Here is a 16,583-nt window from a genome sequence, read left to right on the forward strand (position 1 = left end):
TGAGCCACTGCTCCCGGCCGCCTAGGGTTTAAGTTGATGATAAATCCATTTCTGTCACAGAATTTTGTGTAACTTTAATTTATGAGTTTCCCAGTAGTTCAGCCAATAAGATACTGTTAAAGATCATCTTCATATTCAGAAAATTGCATGAGATGTGACCATTAAAAGAATTTTTATACAAGAACTTCATATAAGGACTAGAGGTATTATTTTTCAATAAGCCAAAGGCAGATCCAGTTCAGATCAAAACTGTGGATCTAAACCTGGACTAATTTAGTCTGCACAATCCTGCTTCTGTGCAGGGACTCCGTTTTAGAAATCTTCCATTTCTACAAGGTGGGTCAGTAGGCATCCAGTGACCTCAGAATTCCTGGGCTGAACCAAACCCTGGGGCTACACTGTGACCTCAGATGCCCTCAGAAAGGCCCCTTCCTTGGAGTAGCAAAGGGTGCTTAAGAAAGCCAGTCAGAAGCTGTCACTAATCAGCTAGGTGATCTTAGGTAGAGCTCATCACCTCTCTGGGCTCAATTTTCTCATATATTAAGAAAGGAAGGTGAGTTAAAAAGTCTCCTTAGAACTTTTCCTCATTTACTGCTCAATGAGTCAATAATGTCAGAACTCGGGCTAAAAGGAATAGTAGAGACCTAAATCAGATTTATTTCAAACATGTAACTAATTAACTCAACAGAGAAGCAAAATTCTGCTGACCATCTATGAGAATTTTCTGGAATTGTCTCAATTTAAAATACTGTAGCTTATTTTCCTCTTAAATAAAACACATGTACCTATATCAGATCATATAACCTGTTTTGGGCTCAGAATATTTGGACCACATTCTTGTACTTACTCTTTGCAAATGCTTCATTAAGTTCCATGGAGTTGTGGTTTGACTAAGCCACACCCCTTGAGGCATTTAGTGCAGAAAAGCTGTCTGAAGTAGACCCCATCCCATATATTTTTCTGGATAAGAAATTTGCCTTCAAAAAATGATGAGTTCATGTCCTTTGTAGGGACATGGATGAAACTGGAAATAATCATTCTCAGTAAACTATCGCAAGAACAAAAAACCGAACACCGCATGTTCTCACTCATAGGTGGGAATTGAACAATGAGAACACATGGACACAGGAAGGGGAACATCACACTCCGGGGACTGTTGTGGGGTGGGGGGAGAGGGGAGGGATAGCATTAGGAGATATACCTAATGCTAAATGACGAGTTAATGGGTGCAGGAAATCAACATGGCACATGTATACATATGTAACAAACCTGCATATTGTGCACATGTACCCTAAAACTTAAAGCATAATAACAATAAAATAAAATAAGAAATTTGCCTTCTCGGTTTCATCTTTGCCATTCTAGCCACTGAGAAAAATGAAATTGAAATTTTTTAAATCTTTTATTCCCTAAGACCTAGTTTCCAGCAGGGAGCAAAATGTAATTTGATTGGAATGATGGTGGCCACTCATAAATCTACCCAATTGCATTAAACCAGATTAAACTATCACATAGTTTCCCAGCTCTAAGCAGAAATTACCACCTTTGGGAGAGGATCAGATAAGAGCTAATTGGTGGCATCACAATCCACCCTCAGTAAAGTGCTTGATTAGCCAAACTTTAAGTCTTGTTAGAGAGTCCCCTAATGGATTGGGGAGGGTGAGGAGCAGCTAATTAGAAAAGAGATACTTCTATGTTTATGTACAAACATCCCAGCATTGAGCCATGATAAGGAGCTCAAAGGTTAATTATGGGAAAATGGAGTTTTGAACAACTTTTTGAAATAGGAATATCCCATATACTTTGGTGATATTTATTTGTTTTGAGACGGGGTCTCACCCTGTCACACCGGCTAGAGCACAGTGGCCCAATCATAGCTTATAGTTCACTGCAACCTCAAATTCCTGGGCTCAAGGGATCCTCCCACCTCAGCCTCCTAAGTAGCTTGGACTACAGGTGCATACCACTGCAATCGGCTAATTTTTTAATTTTTTACAGAGATAGGGATCTCACTTCATTGCCAGGCTGGTCTGGAACTCCTGGGCTCAAATGATCCTCCCACCTTGGCCTCCGAAAGTGCTGGGATTACAGGCATCAGCCCCTACATCCAGCTTACTTTTTATTTTCTATTTTTAAGGATCGATGAGTAAGAGGAGTAAAATTTAAAATTGAGAATTCAGAATAGTCTCGTGAGGTGTGTTAGGATTTTCAAGCTTGAGCAGAATCCACAGGCTGTTTTTTCCTAACTTCCCATGAACTCACCTGGCCAAGGCCACTAGACTTCACTCTACCCATCTATTAAATGAACTGAGAAATGACACTAGAGACAAAATGCAACCTTTCATGGTTGTCTGGCCAGGCAAATGCAACTAAATTATATGGGAAATTATTTCACAATGTGTGACAATGTTGATTCTTCCATTTCGTCAAGCCAGCCTGTTCCTAGTGAGTGGCAGGTGACCGTTCACTGTGAATTGGGTCTTTTGGTTAGACTTTGAGAGATGGAGTCGTTTGTCAAGTGCAGCAGCCCTCTTCACCAAAGCATTCCCGACAGTTGCTCCGAATCTAGATGTTACACAATGGCTAAGGAAGCTTGTTTTGAAATGGAAGGTAAATTGACAAATCAGAGGGAAGGAATTAGCTGATGCATAAGGAAATTCGATGAGAAAGAGCTTTTTCCTTTCTTTTTTCTTGCCCAGGTTACTAGTTCTCTGTCTTCCTTCCACCCCATAAATTTTGAATTTTGTGGTGGTGCTGAGGGAGTGAAGGTAACCAACATAAAAGAATCATTTGTGCCTTTTTCCCAATCCCACAGATCTCTATTGGCTGCAGACCTTGAACATGACACTGCAATTTCCTGGTGCCACACATGAGTAATAAGCAGCTGTTACTGAAACTGTGGTTTGGGGAAGGCAGCACTAGGTTATTTTTTAACTTAATTGTAATTTTTGATTGGTCTGCAAGAAAGTAAATCAAATAAAGCCTGTTGTCTTAGTCTGCAAGAAAGCCATAGGCCTCAAATTCCAATGCTGACCATCTTGACCAGAATAGAAGAGGGAGGCAAAATGTGTGTATCCCTGAGCTGGAAGTTCAACCAGGCAGCTTTCATGGGCTTCTTTCACACAAGAAGGGTAAGCATGTTTGGCATATTTGTCAGGGACTGGATGGTGGAAAGTGATATTTGGCAGTTCCTTGAGTTCTAGAAGTACCTAAAATGATAGTGAAAAGAATTTATAGACAGACTGCAAAAGTGAAAAATAGCAAAATCTGGAAGATGATATCAGCTTGATGCTACATTCTGTCCTTGTGCTACAGGGCAATAAGATCACCTAATTTTGTTACAAATGGAAATGTGTATTCTTTGAAGACCCAGTTAGTATAACACCTCTGAAATAGTCATATATACACACTCCCCAAGTAAATAAATCAGACTAGTACCTTCCTTAGTACAAGACATTAAGTTTAATGGAAAACAGAAACAAACTTTCACCCTATTTTGGACATCTGCCTTTTCTCAAGGAGATAGGGCATTTGGTATATGGAGAAAGGGAAGGAGATTGAGTGCAGGGAAGCAAGGAAATGGGGGAAGAGCTACACATGTTTCCTTCTAATTACACTGTCATGATTTTGTTCACGTAGACATGCCCTTTGAGGGAATAAATAGAGATAACTAAACCTCATCTCAGGTCTGTTTCACTATCACTAGTCATATACCAAATGACCACCTGGTTTAACTAAAAATTACCAGCCTTCTAATGCTAAAGATGAAGTGTCCTTTTGACTTTTTGAGGGGTTGTTATAAAGTTATATTAGCCTATGACTAATTTAAGTACAAGTAGGAAAGGAGTAAGACACAATTTCCAGGTGTTGCTAAGATGTTATCTTACGTAAGTGATTCAAATTAAGTTTGAGGCATGTTAAATGTCTTCCCCCTAGCATTTTGGCCTTGGCAAAAGTACGTATGCTTGTACAAGCCCTGTTTTCTTACTTACAGCAATATCAAAAGAAATGGATGTGACTGCTTTACATTATTTCTACTGATCCCATCCAAACAGACGAACAACTTGATGCCTTCCTTTAAAAAAAAAAAAAAAATGACATGTGGCCTTCATAGCTTTTTTCCTTCCCCTTGATGTAAATCTCAAGTGTTTAAAAGGAGGAGTGAGTCTAAAGCATAGAAAATCTCTATTTAGATTGGGATAAGCTAATTAGCTATTATTTATTGATCCCTTGCTGTAAGTCAGACACTATATTTGATGCTTTCAATATATTAAATCTGATCCTTCTCTCAACCCTGCAAAGTAGATACTGTCCTAATTTTTCAGTTAAGGAAACTGAGACTCAAAGAGGTTAAGTAGCTTGCCAAAGTCTCACAGCTGGAAAGTAGATGAGCTAGAATTTGTCCTCAAATCAGCCTTGCTTTTTCCACTCTACCCCACTGCTTCCCAATACCCAGAGACAACTGAGTCATGATGGGGTATAGAAAGCTCCCAAAGGCCAGCCCCTCTGGGAGACTCCCTAATGAGTCAAACCACTATCCATTGGAAAATACCCCAGTTTCTGAGAAGCAAAAACTCTACCATGTTTAGATTAAAAAAAAATAATAATAAGCTTTGACCAGTTAAGGAAGTCATTTTGAAGTTTATTTTGTCCTAGTTGGTCCTGGCTTGGTCTCAGTGATACTAGATTCCCCTGCATCAACTCTAGACAGAGCACACTGTTTCTAGGACTTTTCCCCACGCTGAGCCCCGTTGAAGACTGTGGTCACTCTACCAAGTCACAGCAGTTTAGGGTTGACATAGCAGAGTTCAAATGTCTGACTTTTCTCACTGTTGTGTACTTGTTGGCCAGGACGCCTCATTTGACTTTGTCTCACCCATAATCATTTTCAGATCCAATGGCCCAGTGGCATTCTGGCAGCTCTTTTCTATTCTTCATTCTTGGTTGGAACCCAAAGGTAGTATGCTCCTCTGGCTTTGGTCTAATATTTGAGGCTCCCCTGCCTTCCTAGTGTTTGTATAATATGGCCCTAACCTTAAGCCCCTACCAAGATGGCTAGGAAGTGGGAGTGAAAGTTAAGGCTCTTGGGATGGTGGGAGGAAAGACGATTTATTTTTGAGCACTTATCCAAAATAAATAAATAAATAATATATTTATAAACATAAATATATATGTATATGTGTGTATATATGCATTTATATATGTATTATACATAAAATGATTTATATAATTTTGTGTGTGTGTGTGTCTATGTATGTATGCTTTTTCAAAAAGAACCCTAGGAGAAATCACACCTGGAGCCCACTTCTTCATAGTGATGAAACCTCTGGACCAGATGCTAGGATGGCCGGATTCTGTTCCTAGTGCTTCTAATAGTTGTATTCAAAGACAAGATTAACCTTTCTGAATATATCTTTACCCCTGGAAAATTATAAATATAAAGTTTTCCTTTCTACAGTATTAAAGGAATGTTTGTAAATTCTAAAATAAACTTCGTACTATTACCTCACTTTTCTGGATAAAAAAATGCCAGCAGCTTCAGCCATTTGGAACATGGCCATGAACCTAAGCTGACAAATGGGAAGAGCAATTAATCAAGTAAATCAAGTAAAAAGAAGCAAAAGGATCCCTGAATAGCTGATCCCTGAACAATTTTAAATGTTCAGTCTACAGTTGGATAAGCAAAACAATCATATGTTAAAAGCAAAGAGTACAAAACAGCATCAAATTCTCTATTAAATTATATGATGTAAAAGTTAATTTCTAGGGAGAAACACAAGAGATTTATGGTGTCTGAAGTAGCCAAAGATGGCTTTTTAGATCAGGACAGGGTAGATCTGAGCCATGAAGCCTACATGAAATTTAAATAAGGGTTAAGAAAAGTGAAACTCCAGATAGAGGAATGACACGGATGAAGGCACAGGAGCAAGAGCAAGCATGTTCTACATAGGGGAAAATTTGCTCACAACAGGAGGTACATGTTAAGAAATACAAAATGAGTTTGGATGGCTAATATGGAATCCACTTGCATACCAGGCAAAATGTAAGCTCCAGTTTTTATCCAGTTCAATCTACATTGAGTATCTGGGACATAGTAACTCAATATAATTTTATGAAATGAAAGAGTGAAGAGTTTTGATTAATGATACACTTAAGAATTCGCCAGGCCCAGTGGCTCACACCTATCATCTCAGCACTTTGGGAGGCCAAGGCAGGCAGATCACACAAGCTCAGGAGTTTGAGACCAGCCTGGCCAACATGGTGAAACCCGACCTTTACTAAAAATACAAAAAATTAGCTGGGCATGGTGGCTCATGCCTGTAATCCCAGCCACTTGGGAGGCTGAGGCAGGAGAATCGCTTGAACCTGGGAGGCAGAGGTTGCAGTGAGCCTAGATCACACCACTGCATTCCAGCCTGGGTGACAGAGCAAGACTCCATCTCAAAAATGAAGAATTCACCAAAGGTTTGAGGGAAGAGATGATACGTGATGAAAGTGATGTCTAAAACTGATTAATATGTATGCACGATGGATCTAAGAAAAAAGACTGACATCTAGAAATAAAACTAGGAGACTGGTTTATTAATCTAGAGAGGAGAGATAAAAGTCTAGGGTAGGATGGAAAAAAGAGACTTACAGTGAAGGCATTTAAAAGAAAATCAGCATGAACCTTGAACACTTTATGCTAAGTGAAAGAAGCCAGTCATAAAAGACCACATATTATATGATCATATTTACATGAAAGCTCCAGAATAGGCAAATCTATAAAGACAGAAAGTATATTTATTTTATTATTTTTTTTTAAGTCAGAGTTTTTGCTCTTGTTGCCCAGGCTGGAGTACAGTGGCACCATCTCAGCTCACTGCAACCTCTGCCTCCTGGGTTCAAGCAATTCTCCTGCCTTAGCTTCCCAAGTAGCTGGGATTACAGGCATGCACCACCTTGCCCGGCTAATTTTTTTTGTATTTTTAGTAGAGTTGGGGTTTCACCATGTTGGCCAGGCTGGTCGTGAACTCCTGACCTCAGGTGATCCACCTGCTTCGACCTCCCAAAGTGCTGGGATTACAGGCATGAGCCACTGCACCTGGACAGAAAGTAAATTATTGGTTCCTTGGGCTTGCAGGGGCATGGTAGAGGGAAAACAGAAGTGACTACTAATGGATATAGAGTTTTTTCAGAGAGTTAGTGGAATGCCCTAAAATCGATTGTGGTGATGTTTCACAACTCTGTGAATAAACTAAGAACCACTGAATTGTAGACTTTAAATAGGTGAATCACATGGTATGTGAATTATATCTCAGTATAGCTGTTATTTTAGAAGAGGGGGAATAAATGAAATGTGGTGAATGACAGGATATATGTATTTGATGGAGAAAATGAGTCACTCACTATACACTCCGTAAGTTCCAGTTTGATTCTTACTGAAATAATAAAAATAACCACTAGTACCATTATTAATACTATTTTAGGAGCCCTGGGTGATGCAACAAGAAATGAAACATAAACAAGAGATATAATACTAGAAAAACCAAAAGAATCACCTAAAAGTAATTAGCATCAATGGAAATTCAGTAATTATTGTCATATAGTAAATGCACACAAATGTCAATATATTCTAATATACCAGCAATAGCTAATAAGAAAAATATACAAAAGTTTAACCTTAAACTAAATAATAAATGTGAGTAGCTTGTACAAGGAAATAAATTTGTATTAAGCAATAATAAGTGAAGATTTAATAAAATGGAGATATGTATCACATTGTTTTAAAGGAAGACTGAATATTATACAGATACCAATCCCCAGAGCTTATTAACGTCCCTATTTAAGAATAAATATACATTGCTAACAGTGTAAATTTGGTGAAATATTTCAAGAGCCTTCAAAATGTTCACACCCTTTCTCCAGGGAAATCTAAATAGAGAAAAAACTTTATGCACAAGATGCTCAAACTTCTCCTTTAGATCCTAGATGATAACTCTCATGTCTTCCTCAAGGTCTTCTCTTCGCAGTTTCATCAACCTTTACTCACCTGGTTTCCAGACTGTTCTCTATCCTGGTTGTTTCCCCCTAAATGGACTATAGTTTGTTAGTGCCTCTCTTTAAATGCCTCATTAAGTTGGGTTGTTTAGAGAAGAGTAAAATGAGAAAACCAAACTCAACTGAAGTGCTACCATCACAATTTAGAAATAACCCCATCACGCATTAAAAAGTGTTTACTGGTGGCTGGATATATGATTTGGTAGTGGCTGCTTCTTAGAAAGTATATATCGTGTGTTGGTATTAGGAGCGTGCCTTACTGGGGTTTATTGGAGTTAATGGTTCCTCAGAGAACATAATAAAAGAAGGTCTATCTATGGCTTCCTAAAGGTAGTGGAGAGGAAAGTAAGTTGAAGAATGGTGGGAAATGTATGCTTGACTCAGAACAGCAAGGATAATTTCTACCCCCTTTGCTAAGAAAAAAACTCTACTCTTACAAAGCCTTCTGCAGTTTAATGCAAAATTATTATACATTGTTTTTTCAAATGCAAAAACACAGCTATATACAAAGTGACAATTTTCTTGCACCAGGAGATACATATTAAGAAATAGAAAATGAGTTTGGAGAGCTAATACATATATATATATATATATATATATATATATATATATATATATGTATGTATATATGTATATATGTATATAGTATACAAATTTGTATATAGTTGTGTTTTTGCTTTTATAATATGTATATATATATTTTTGCTTTTCTGACTTATTGCCCTCCCTAGAGTTAACCACCATTATATTTATTTATCTCTTTTTCACAGAAAAGTTATTCTTTTATTGTTTTAAGGAGGTAATACATTGCCCAATATGCCAAAGCAGTAGGGAATTAGAGGCAGCGAATGGCCAGGTTTTTTTTAAGAGCCTCATGCTGCATCTCTGAGGTCCTACCTGCCCACAGCCTATGGCTGCTTACATGAAGTCCGGGTTGGTGGACAGATGACCCAACTCAACACCCTTTAACTGAGAACGGGCTCAATCAGCAGAGGCACTGCCAGGGCCCAGCACGCCAGCTGGCACCCCCCACTGCCACCACCAGCTTCCAAGGCTAGTGCCTTAGTGGCAGCCAGTGTGTCTAGCACTTGATTTTATTTCTGTGAGTCTAGAGTGGGCAGGACGTGAATAAATCCTGAGTCATAAATTAAGGTGAAAGACTTAGTAGTGTTAATACTCTGGGTGAGAAAAGACAACACTGTCTTGGAGGAGAGTGGGCTTGGAGTCTGGTGGAAGAAAGATGGAAACCCCCAGAAGGGCCTCGGCCTGCAGGCACTGCCTTGAGGCCACCCGAGGGGTTTTCACGGTACATGATGGGGAGGGGCAAGGTAGGGTAGGCACTGGGGGTGCTGCTTCATCTGGCACAGTTGAACTAGAGGTTCATTTTCCACTCATAATTGGTTTCCTAAGTCTAAGTCACCACACCTGGGGCCGAAGCAAGTCTTGCCTATGCACCAAGCATGGCCTTGGACCTCGAAGAAATGCATGGCTCAGTTCTCCAGTGTTGAAGGAGAAGGACTTTCAGTTGAAGGAGATCTTTCTCCCTGTACCTCCAGCTCCTTTCCCTTGCCAATGACCAGGGTGGGAGGCAAAAGGCAAAGGCACCTCCTGGTGCAACCTCACCACAGTCTTCCAGAGAAATCATCTTCATGGGACCCAAAGCCTAGCCTTGGCTTGGAGCAGACATTTCCACACGTGGGAGGGTACCCTGTCTGGCAATTGAATGGAACCACCATTATATTTATTTCTAAAACATGGATCATTCCATGATGTTTAAAAACCACTTCAGTTTTTATCTCTGGTATTATGTATAGCTTCATTTTTTACAAAAGGCATGATTACATTTTTTGTAGTCTTTTGTTTTTGTGTTACCAGTCACTACTACCTACTCACCTAGACATTGTAATTTCTCTTTAGGTATGATTTATACTACATTTCCCTCAAATACTATTTTTTTCTTTTTCTTTTCTTTTTTGAGACGGGAGTTTCACTCTTGTTGCCCAGGCTGGAGTGCAATGGTATGACCTTGGCTCACTGCAACCTCCGCCTCCCAGGTTCAAGTGATTCTCCTGCCTCAGCCTCCTGAGTAGCTGGGATTACAGGCAACTGCCACACACCTGGCTAATTTTTTGTATTTTTAGTAGAGACAGGGTTTTGCTATGTTGGCCAGGCTGGTCTCGAACTTCTAACCTCAGGCGATCTGCCTGCCTCGGCCTCCCAAAGTGCTGGGATTATAGGCATGAGCCATAGCACCCGGCCTCCCTCAGATATTTTTTTTATGTAAAATTATAATGTAACTATATTCATTTGAAAGAAACTATTTTCAGCTATTTCTAGCTATTTTCAAATTAAATGTAATCTTCAATTGTTTTCTTATAACAAAACCAGCACATATTTGTGTCTGCATTAATTAGAGAGAAGCAAAGGCAGATTTTATCTAGCTGGCGTGTGAAATGCTGAAGTCTTTGAAGCCCGTGGGTATTAGTTAAGTGAGAAATGATCAACAGAACATGAGTTCCAAACTCAGGGATGTATGCAAGCCAACAGGTGAGGCCACTGTGGAAGGCAGGCAGATGCAAGACCCTGGGGCCTGGTGGGAACAGCTGTCAGGCAGAAAGCAGATATCTCAGGGGAAACAGGCAGCCCCCTGGCGTGGCCAGGATCATCATCATGTTGAATCCAAGCCTAGTTGCGCTAGATCATCTGATTTTTCCAAAAATCTGGGTTTTTATGTGAAATTTCCCAATTTTTAAATTACTTCATTTTAAAAATCACGAGTTAAAAGAAAAAAAACCTACAGGCTGAAAATGGCCATCAGGCTGCCAAATTGCAAGCTTTTTTTACTATACTTACCAGCAGCAAAAGAAAACTATTTTTCCCCATTTACTATATGTTCTTGGGGAAGATGGTGAAAAAACTATCCCATTAATTCATCAGAGAAAAGGTATTATTGTATTTACAACATAAACTTATGCATTCAGATTTACTCTGTATGTTTTCAGTTTGCTCTGGGAAACCTACCACACTCCTCTTATACCACACCCTAACTGTGAAGTTGGTCTATCCATGCAGGGTTCCCCATTTGTTGGGCCTTAGTCTTCTACACTACACTACAAAGCAAGAGGAATACAAAAGAAGTTTCAGCATCTTAATTTACAACCTCCAGTGGTTTAAACAAGAAAGTTCTTTTGGAGCAAAACTACTATGTCTTTTCTTCCTCAGCGTTGCTGAGAAATTATAATTAGAGGTTTTCCTGTTGTGTAAAGGAAAGGAATTCCTTTCCTTTCCTGTGTGTACAAGACTTCTGTTCTCAATAAATGTGCTTCCCTGTCCCATTTCTCTTTCTGCAGGTAATAGAGGGAAAGCTGGCTCCATTCTTGGGCAAGGTCATTAAATTTGCCACCTCACACGTGTACAGCTGCAGTCTTTGTAGCCAGAAGGGGTTCATCTGCGAAATCTGTAACAATGGAGAGATCCTCTACCCTTTTGAGGATATTTCAACAAGCAGGTACAGAATATCTTATTTCATAAAAGAACACCCGAATGTGTAATATGCCATTTTCTTAGGCTAAATCAGGCCAACTTTTAGTCAAGTACTGTATCTCTGTCTCTTACCCTGGATCAGGTTTTCCTTGTCCTTGGAGAACATGTTTCCCCCTTTGGTTTCCTGTATTTATTTCCACCCCTTACCTCGCTACCTTTATCCAGAATGAGATAACAGAGCTGCAAAGAAACATTGCCGAACTCTGCCTTATTAGGTAATAGAGAGTGTTCAGGTTCAATTTTAGAATGAAGACTGGGGAGGAAGCATCTTAATAATTTCTTCAGAGCCAAATGATAGGCAGTGGGAAACTGCATTCTCAGAGGAAGGCCCAAACTGGACCGACCGCCAGGGGTAAAACTAGAGGACACTGGTGAGCAGCTGCTGCCTGGCCATGTGCTTTTCTCCGCAGATGCATGCACTGCAGTGGAGCGATGAAAGTTTTAGGATCCAAAGGAGAGAAAAATGGGAGTTTATGTGGGATGATTTTTCTAACCAAAGTAATATTTGGGCATCATCATATCCATGGATTGATGGATGATTCACAAAATGATACATATTACTTTTCCTTTCATCCCAAAAGCGTAATAGAAATCTACACGGTATGTGTGTGCACTGGCCTCTTTGGGCATGAATGTCATGGCTCATTTCCCACCCTGCAGGGCTCACTTATACTGTGGTTCAGAACAGAAGGTAAGGCATGTAGCCAGGGAGAGTTGAAGCATGTAGGTTAGAGCTAAGATATTGAGAGTTGACTCAGCCCGTTTAGCCTTTCCTAAAACGTAAAGACCATTTGTAAACATGCAGGAATTTGGGTTGGCCCACACACAGAAAAACAGACACAGAAAAACAGACACATAAACACATAGACATGCAGATACACACACACACACACACACACACACACACACACAGAGGCAGAGTTCAGCCTCCAGTTTCCTTAGCAGGTACTTAGCTTATAGAGCTTATATAGCCTAGAGATTAGCTACCTCTTAAAGGGAGGAAACTCCTCACAGCCTTTTTGTGGCCAAGTGAGAGGCAGTGGGAAACTGCAGTCTCAGAGGAAGGCCCAAACTGGACGAACCACTGGGAGTAAAATTAGAAGACACTGGTGAACAGTAACTTAGCCCATAGCCTAGAGATTAGCTACCTCTAAAAAATGTATGCCAGGCTGGGCGTGGTGGCTCATGCCTGTAATCCCAGCACTTTGGGAGGCCGAGGCAGGTGGATCACTGAGGTCAGGGGTTCAAGACCAGCCTGGCCAACATGGTGAAACCCCGTCTCTACTAAAGATACAAAAATTAGCCGGGCATGGTGACAGGCCCCTGTAGCCCCAGCTACTCAGGAGGCTGAGGCAGGAGAATCACTTGAACCCAGGAGGCAGAGGCTATAGTAAGCTGAGATTACGCCACTGCACTCCAGCCTGGGCAACACAGCAAGACTCTATCTAAAAAAAAAAAACAAAATGCATACCACATAAAACTTGTACACAAATGTTCATAGCAGCAGCATTCATAATAGCTAAAAAGTAGAAACAATTGTCTATCAACTGATGAATGGATAAACAAAATGTAGTATATCCAGACAATGGAAAATTATTCAGCTATAAAAAGAAAAAAAGTAGCCGGGCGTGGTGGCTCACGCCTGTAATCCCAGCACTTTGGGAGTCTGAGGCAGGCAGATCACCTGAGGTCGGGAGTTCGAGACCACCCTGACCAACATGGAGAAACCCCGTCTCTACTAAAAATACAAAATTAGCCGGATGTGGTGGCACATGCATGTAATCCCAGCTGCTCGGGAGGCTGAGGCAGGAGAATTGCTTGAACCAGGGAGGCGGAGGTTTCAGTAAGCCAGAGATTGCGCCATTGCACTCCAGCCTGGGCAACAAGAGCAAAACTCCATCTCAAAAAAAAAAAGGAAAAGAAAAAATGTACTGATACATGCTGCAACGTGTATTAACATTGAAAACATGCTAACGGAAAGAAGCCAGACACAAACCACATATTACATGATTCTATTTATATAAAATGTCCAAAATAGGCAAATCCATAGAGACAGAGAGTAGATTAGTGGTTGTCTAGGGCTTGGGGGAAGGAGGAAAAGGAGTTACTACTCATGGGTATAGGTTTCTTTTTGGGGTGATGAAAATGTTCTGGAATTAGATTGTGGTAATGGTTGCATGGTCTTGTGACTACACTAAAAATTAGTGAATTGTATACTTTAAAGGGGTGAGTTTTATGGTACGTGAATTATATTGCAATAAAATATGTTTAATGACTGGGCACGGTGGCTCACACCTATAATCCCAGCGCTTTGGGAGGCACAGGTGGGTGGATCACTTGAGGACAAGAGTTTGAGACCAGCCTGACCAACGTGGCAAAACCTCGTCTCTACTAAAAATACAAAGATTAGCTGGGCGTGGTGGCAAATTCCTGTAATGCCAGCTACTCAGGAGGCTGAGGCACAAGAATCACTTGAACCTGGAAGCCAAGGTTGCAGTGAGCAGAGATCATGCCACTCACTGCACTCCAGGCTGGGCAACAGCAAAACTGTCTCAAAAAAAAAAAAAAAAAGCATGTTTAGTAAAGAATTTCTAAATGCTTCTAACTGAATAAATCATATGCTGGGCCACAAAACAAGTCTCAATTAATTTTGAGACTATACCAAGTGTGTTCTCTGGCACATGGAATTAAAGATTCACAGTAGAAAAAAATATGATTAGTTAAGCGTGGTGGCGCACACCTGTAATCCCAGCTACTTGGGAGGCTGAAGCAGGAGAATCACTTAAACCCAGGAGGCAGAGGTTGCAGTGAGCCAAGATCACACCACTGCACTCCAGCCTGGGCAGCAGAGTGAGTCTTCATCTCAAAAAAAAAAAAAAAAAAAAAATATATATATATATATATATATATACACACACACACACACACACATATATATATATATGAAACCCCAAAATATTTGGAAATTAGACAATATATTTCTGAGCAACTCATGGGTCAAAGAAGGATGCACAAGGGCAATTTTAAAATATTTTGAAATGAATGAAAATGAAATATAAAATATATAAAAAACAGCTAAAGTAGCACTTAGAATGAAATTTATGACCATAAATACCTGTATCAGAAAAGAAGAAAGCTCTCAAATCAATATCCTGAAATTTCACCTTAAGAAACTAGATAAAAAAAGAGCAAACTAAATCCAAAGCAAGCAGAAGGAAGGAAAGAATAAAGATTAGAGCAGATATCAATGAAATAGTAAACAGAAAAATCACAAGTTGAATCTTTGAGAGATCAACAAAGTTAACAACCTTTTAGCTACCCTGATCAAGAAATCAAAAGAGAAGATACAAATTGCCAAAATCAGGAATGAAAAGAGGTACAGAAATTAAAAGAATTATAAAAGAGTATTATAAACAACATTATACCAACAAATTAGACAAATTTAGATGAAATGGACAAATGACTAGAAAGACAAATTACCAAAACTGACTCAACAAGAAGTAGAAATATGAATAAACCTAAAACAAGTAAAGAAATTGAATTAGTAATTTTGAAATCTTCCCACAGAGAGGCCAGATGGCTTCACCAGTGAATGCTATGGAATATTGAAAGGAATAATACCAAACTTTCACTCACTACCTTTATCTCCAGAATGAGATATCCAGAGTGAGACAGTCATAATGAGATACTAGAGTTGCAAAAAAAAAACATTGCCAAACTCCACCATATCAGGTAACAAAGAGTGTCCTGATTCATTTTTAGAATGAAGATTGGAGAGAAAGAATCTGCAAGGATAAGGATGGGTCAGTTCTCCAAAAAGATGTAACAATCCTTAATGTATGAATAGAGTCAAAATATGTAAGACAAAAACTGATGGAACTGAAAGAAGAGAGAGACAAGTTTACTGTTATAGTTAGAGCCTTCAACATTTCTCTGTCCATAACTGACAGGTCCAACAGACAGAAAATCACTAAACATATAGTTAAACTCAACAGCACTGTCAATTAACTGGATCTAATTCACATCTCTAGAATACTTCATTAAACAACAACAAAATATACATTCTTCTCAAGGTCGCATGGAACAGTTACCAAGAGAGACCACATTCTGGGCCATTAAAAAAAAATCTGAACAAATTTAAAAGAGTAGAAATCATGCAAAGTATGATTCTTAAACCATGATGAAATTAAACTAGAAATCAATAACAAAGATACCTGGAAAATCCCAAAATATTTGGACATTAAACAAAATACCTTGAAATAACACAAGTTGATAACTTATATCCACACAAAAGCATGCATATGGATGTTTATGGCAGCTTTATTCATAATCACTGAAAACTGGAAGCAGCCAAAACTGTGGCATATCCATACAATGGAATATCATTCAGCAACAAAAGAAGTGAGCTGTCAGGCCACAAAGAGACATGGAGGAAACCTAAATGTGTATCACAAGTGAGCAAAGCCATTCTGAGAAGGCTACGTACTATACGATTCCAACTATATGACATTTTGGAAAAGACAAAACTATACAGACAGTAAAAAGATCAGTGGTTACAGGGATTTGGTGGCTGGGAAGGGATGACTAGGTGAAGCACAGGAGATTTGTAGGACAGTAGAACTATTCTGTATGATGCTTCAGTGTTGTATACATGACGTTATACATTTGTCAGAACCTATGGTTTCATACATCACAGAGTGAGCCTTAACTTAAATGGCGGACTTTAGTTAGTAATGATATATCAATATTGGTTCACTAATTTTGTAACAAATGTATCACAGGATTGCAAAATGTTGTTAAAGAAAACACAACAGGTGGTGGTGGGGTGGTATATGAGAACTCTGCCCAATTTTTTTCTTAATCTAAAACTATTCTAAAAAATAGTCTATTATTAATAAAAATTTAAAAATTGTTCAGCTGAACAGTTGACTCTAAGATCAAAGATGAACAATTTTTATAAACCTTATTGGAACAATTTTAGATTCACAGAGAAATCACAG

At 39.3% G+C, this 16,583-nt stretch overlaps 1 protein-coding gene across 2 annotated transcripts in view; it reads left to right on the top strand.

Moving 5' to 3' along the window:
• PLEKHM3 (pleckstrin homology domain containing M3) overlaps positions 1 to 16,583 on the top strand; it is a 206,703-nt gene that overhangs the window by 155,806 nt on the left and 34,314 nt on the right. For both annotated transcript variants that reach the window (XM_032754736.2, XM_058439120.1), the window contains exon 7: positions 11,391 to 11,548. In XM_032754736.2, the coding sequence (XP_032610627.1) occupies positions 11,391 to 11,548 (158 nt within the window). The remainder of the gene's footprint in view (positions 1 to 11,390; positions 11,549 to 16,583) is intronic.

The sequence above is a fragment of the Hylobates moloch genome, unplaced genomic scaffold (assembly GCF_009828535.3).
Source record: "Hylobates moloch isolate HMO894 unplaced genomic scaffold, HMol_V3 SCAFFOLD_1, whole genome shotgun sequence".
Taxonomy (NCBI): domain Eukaryota; kingdom Metazoa; phylum Chordata; class Mammalia; order Primates; family Hylobatidae; genus Hylobates; species Hylobates moloch.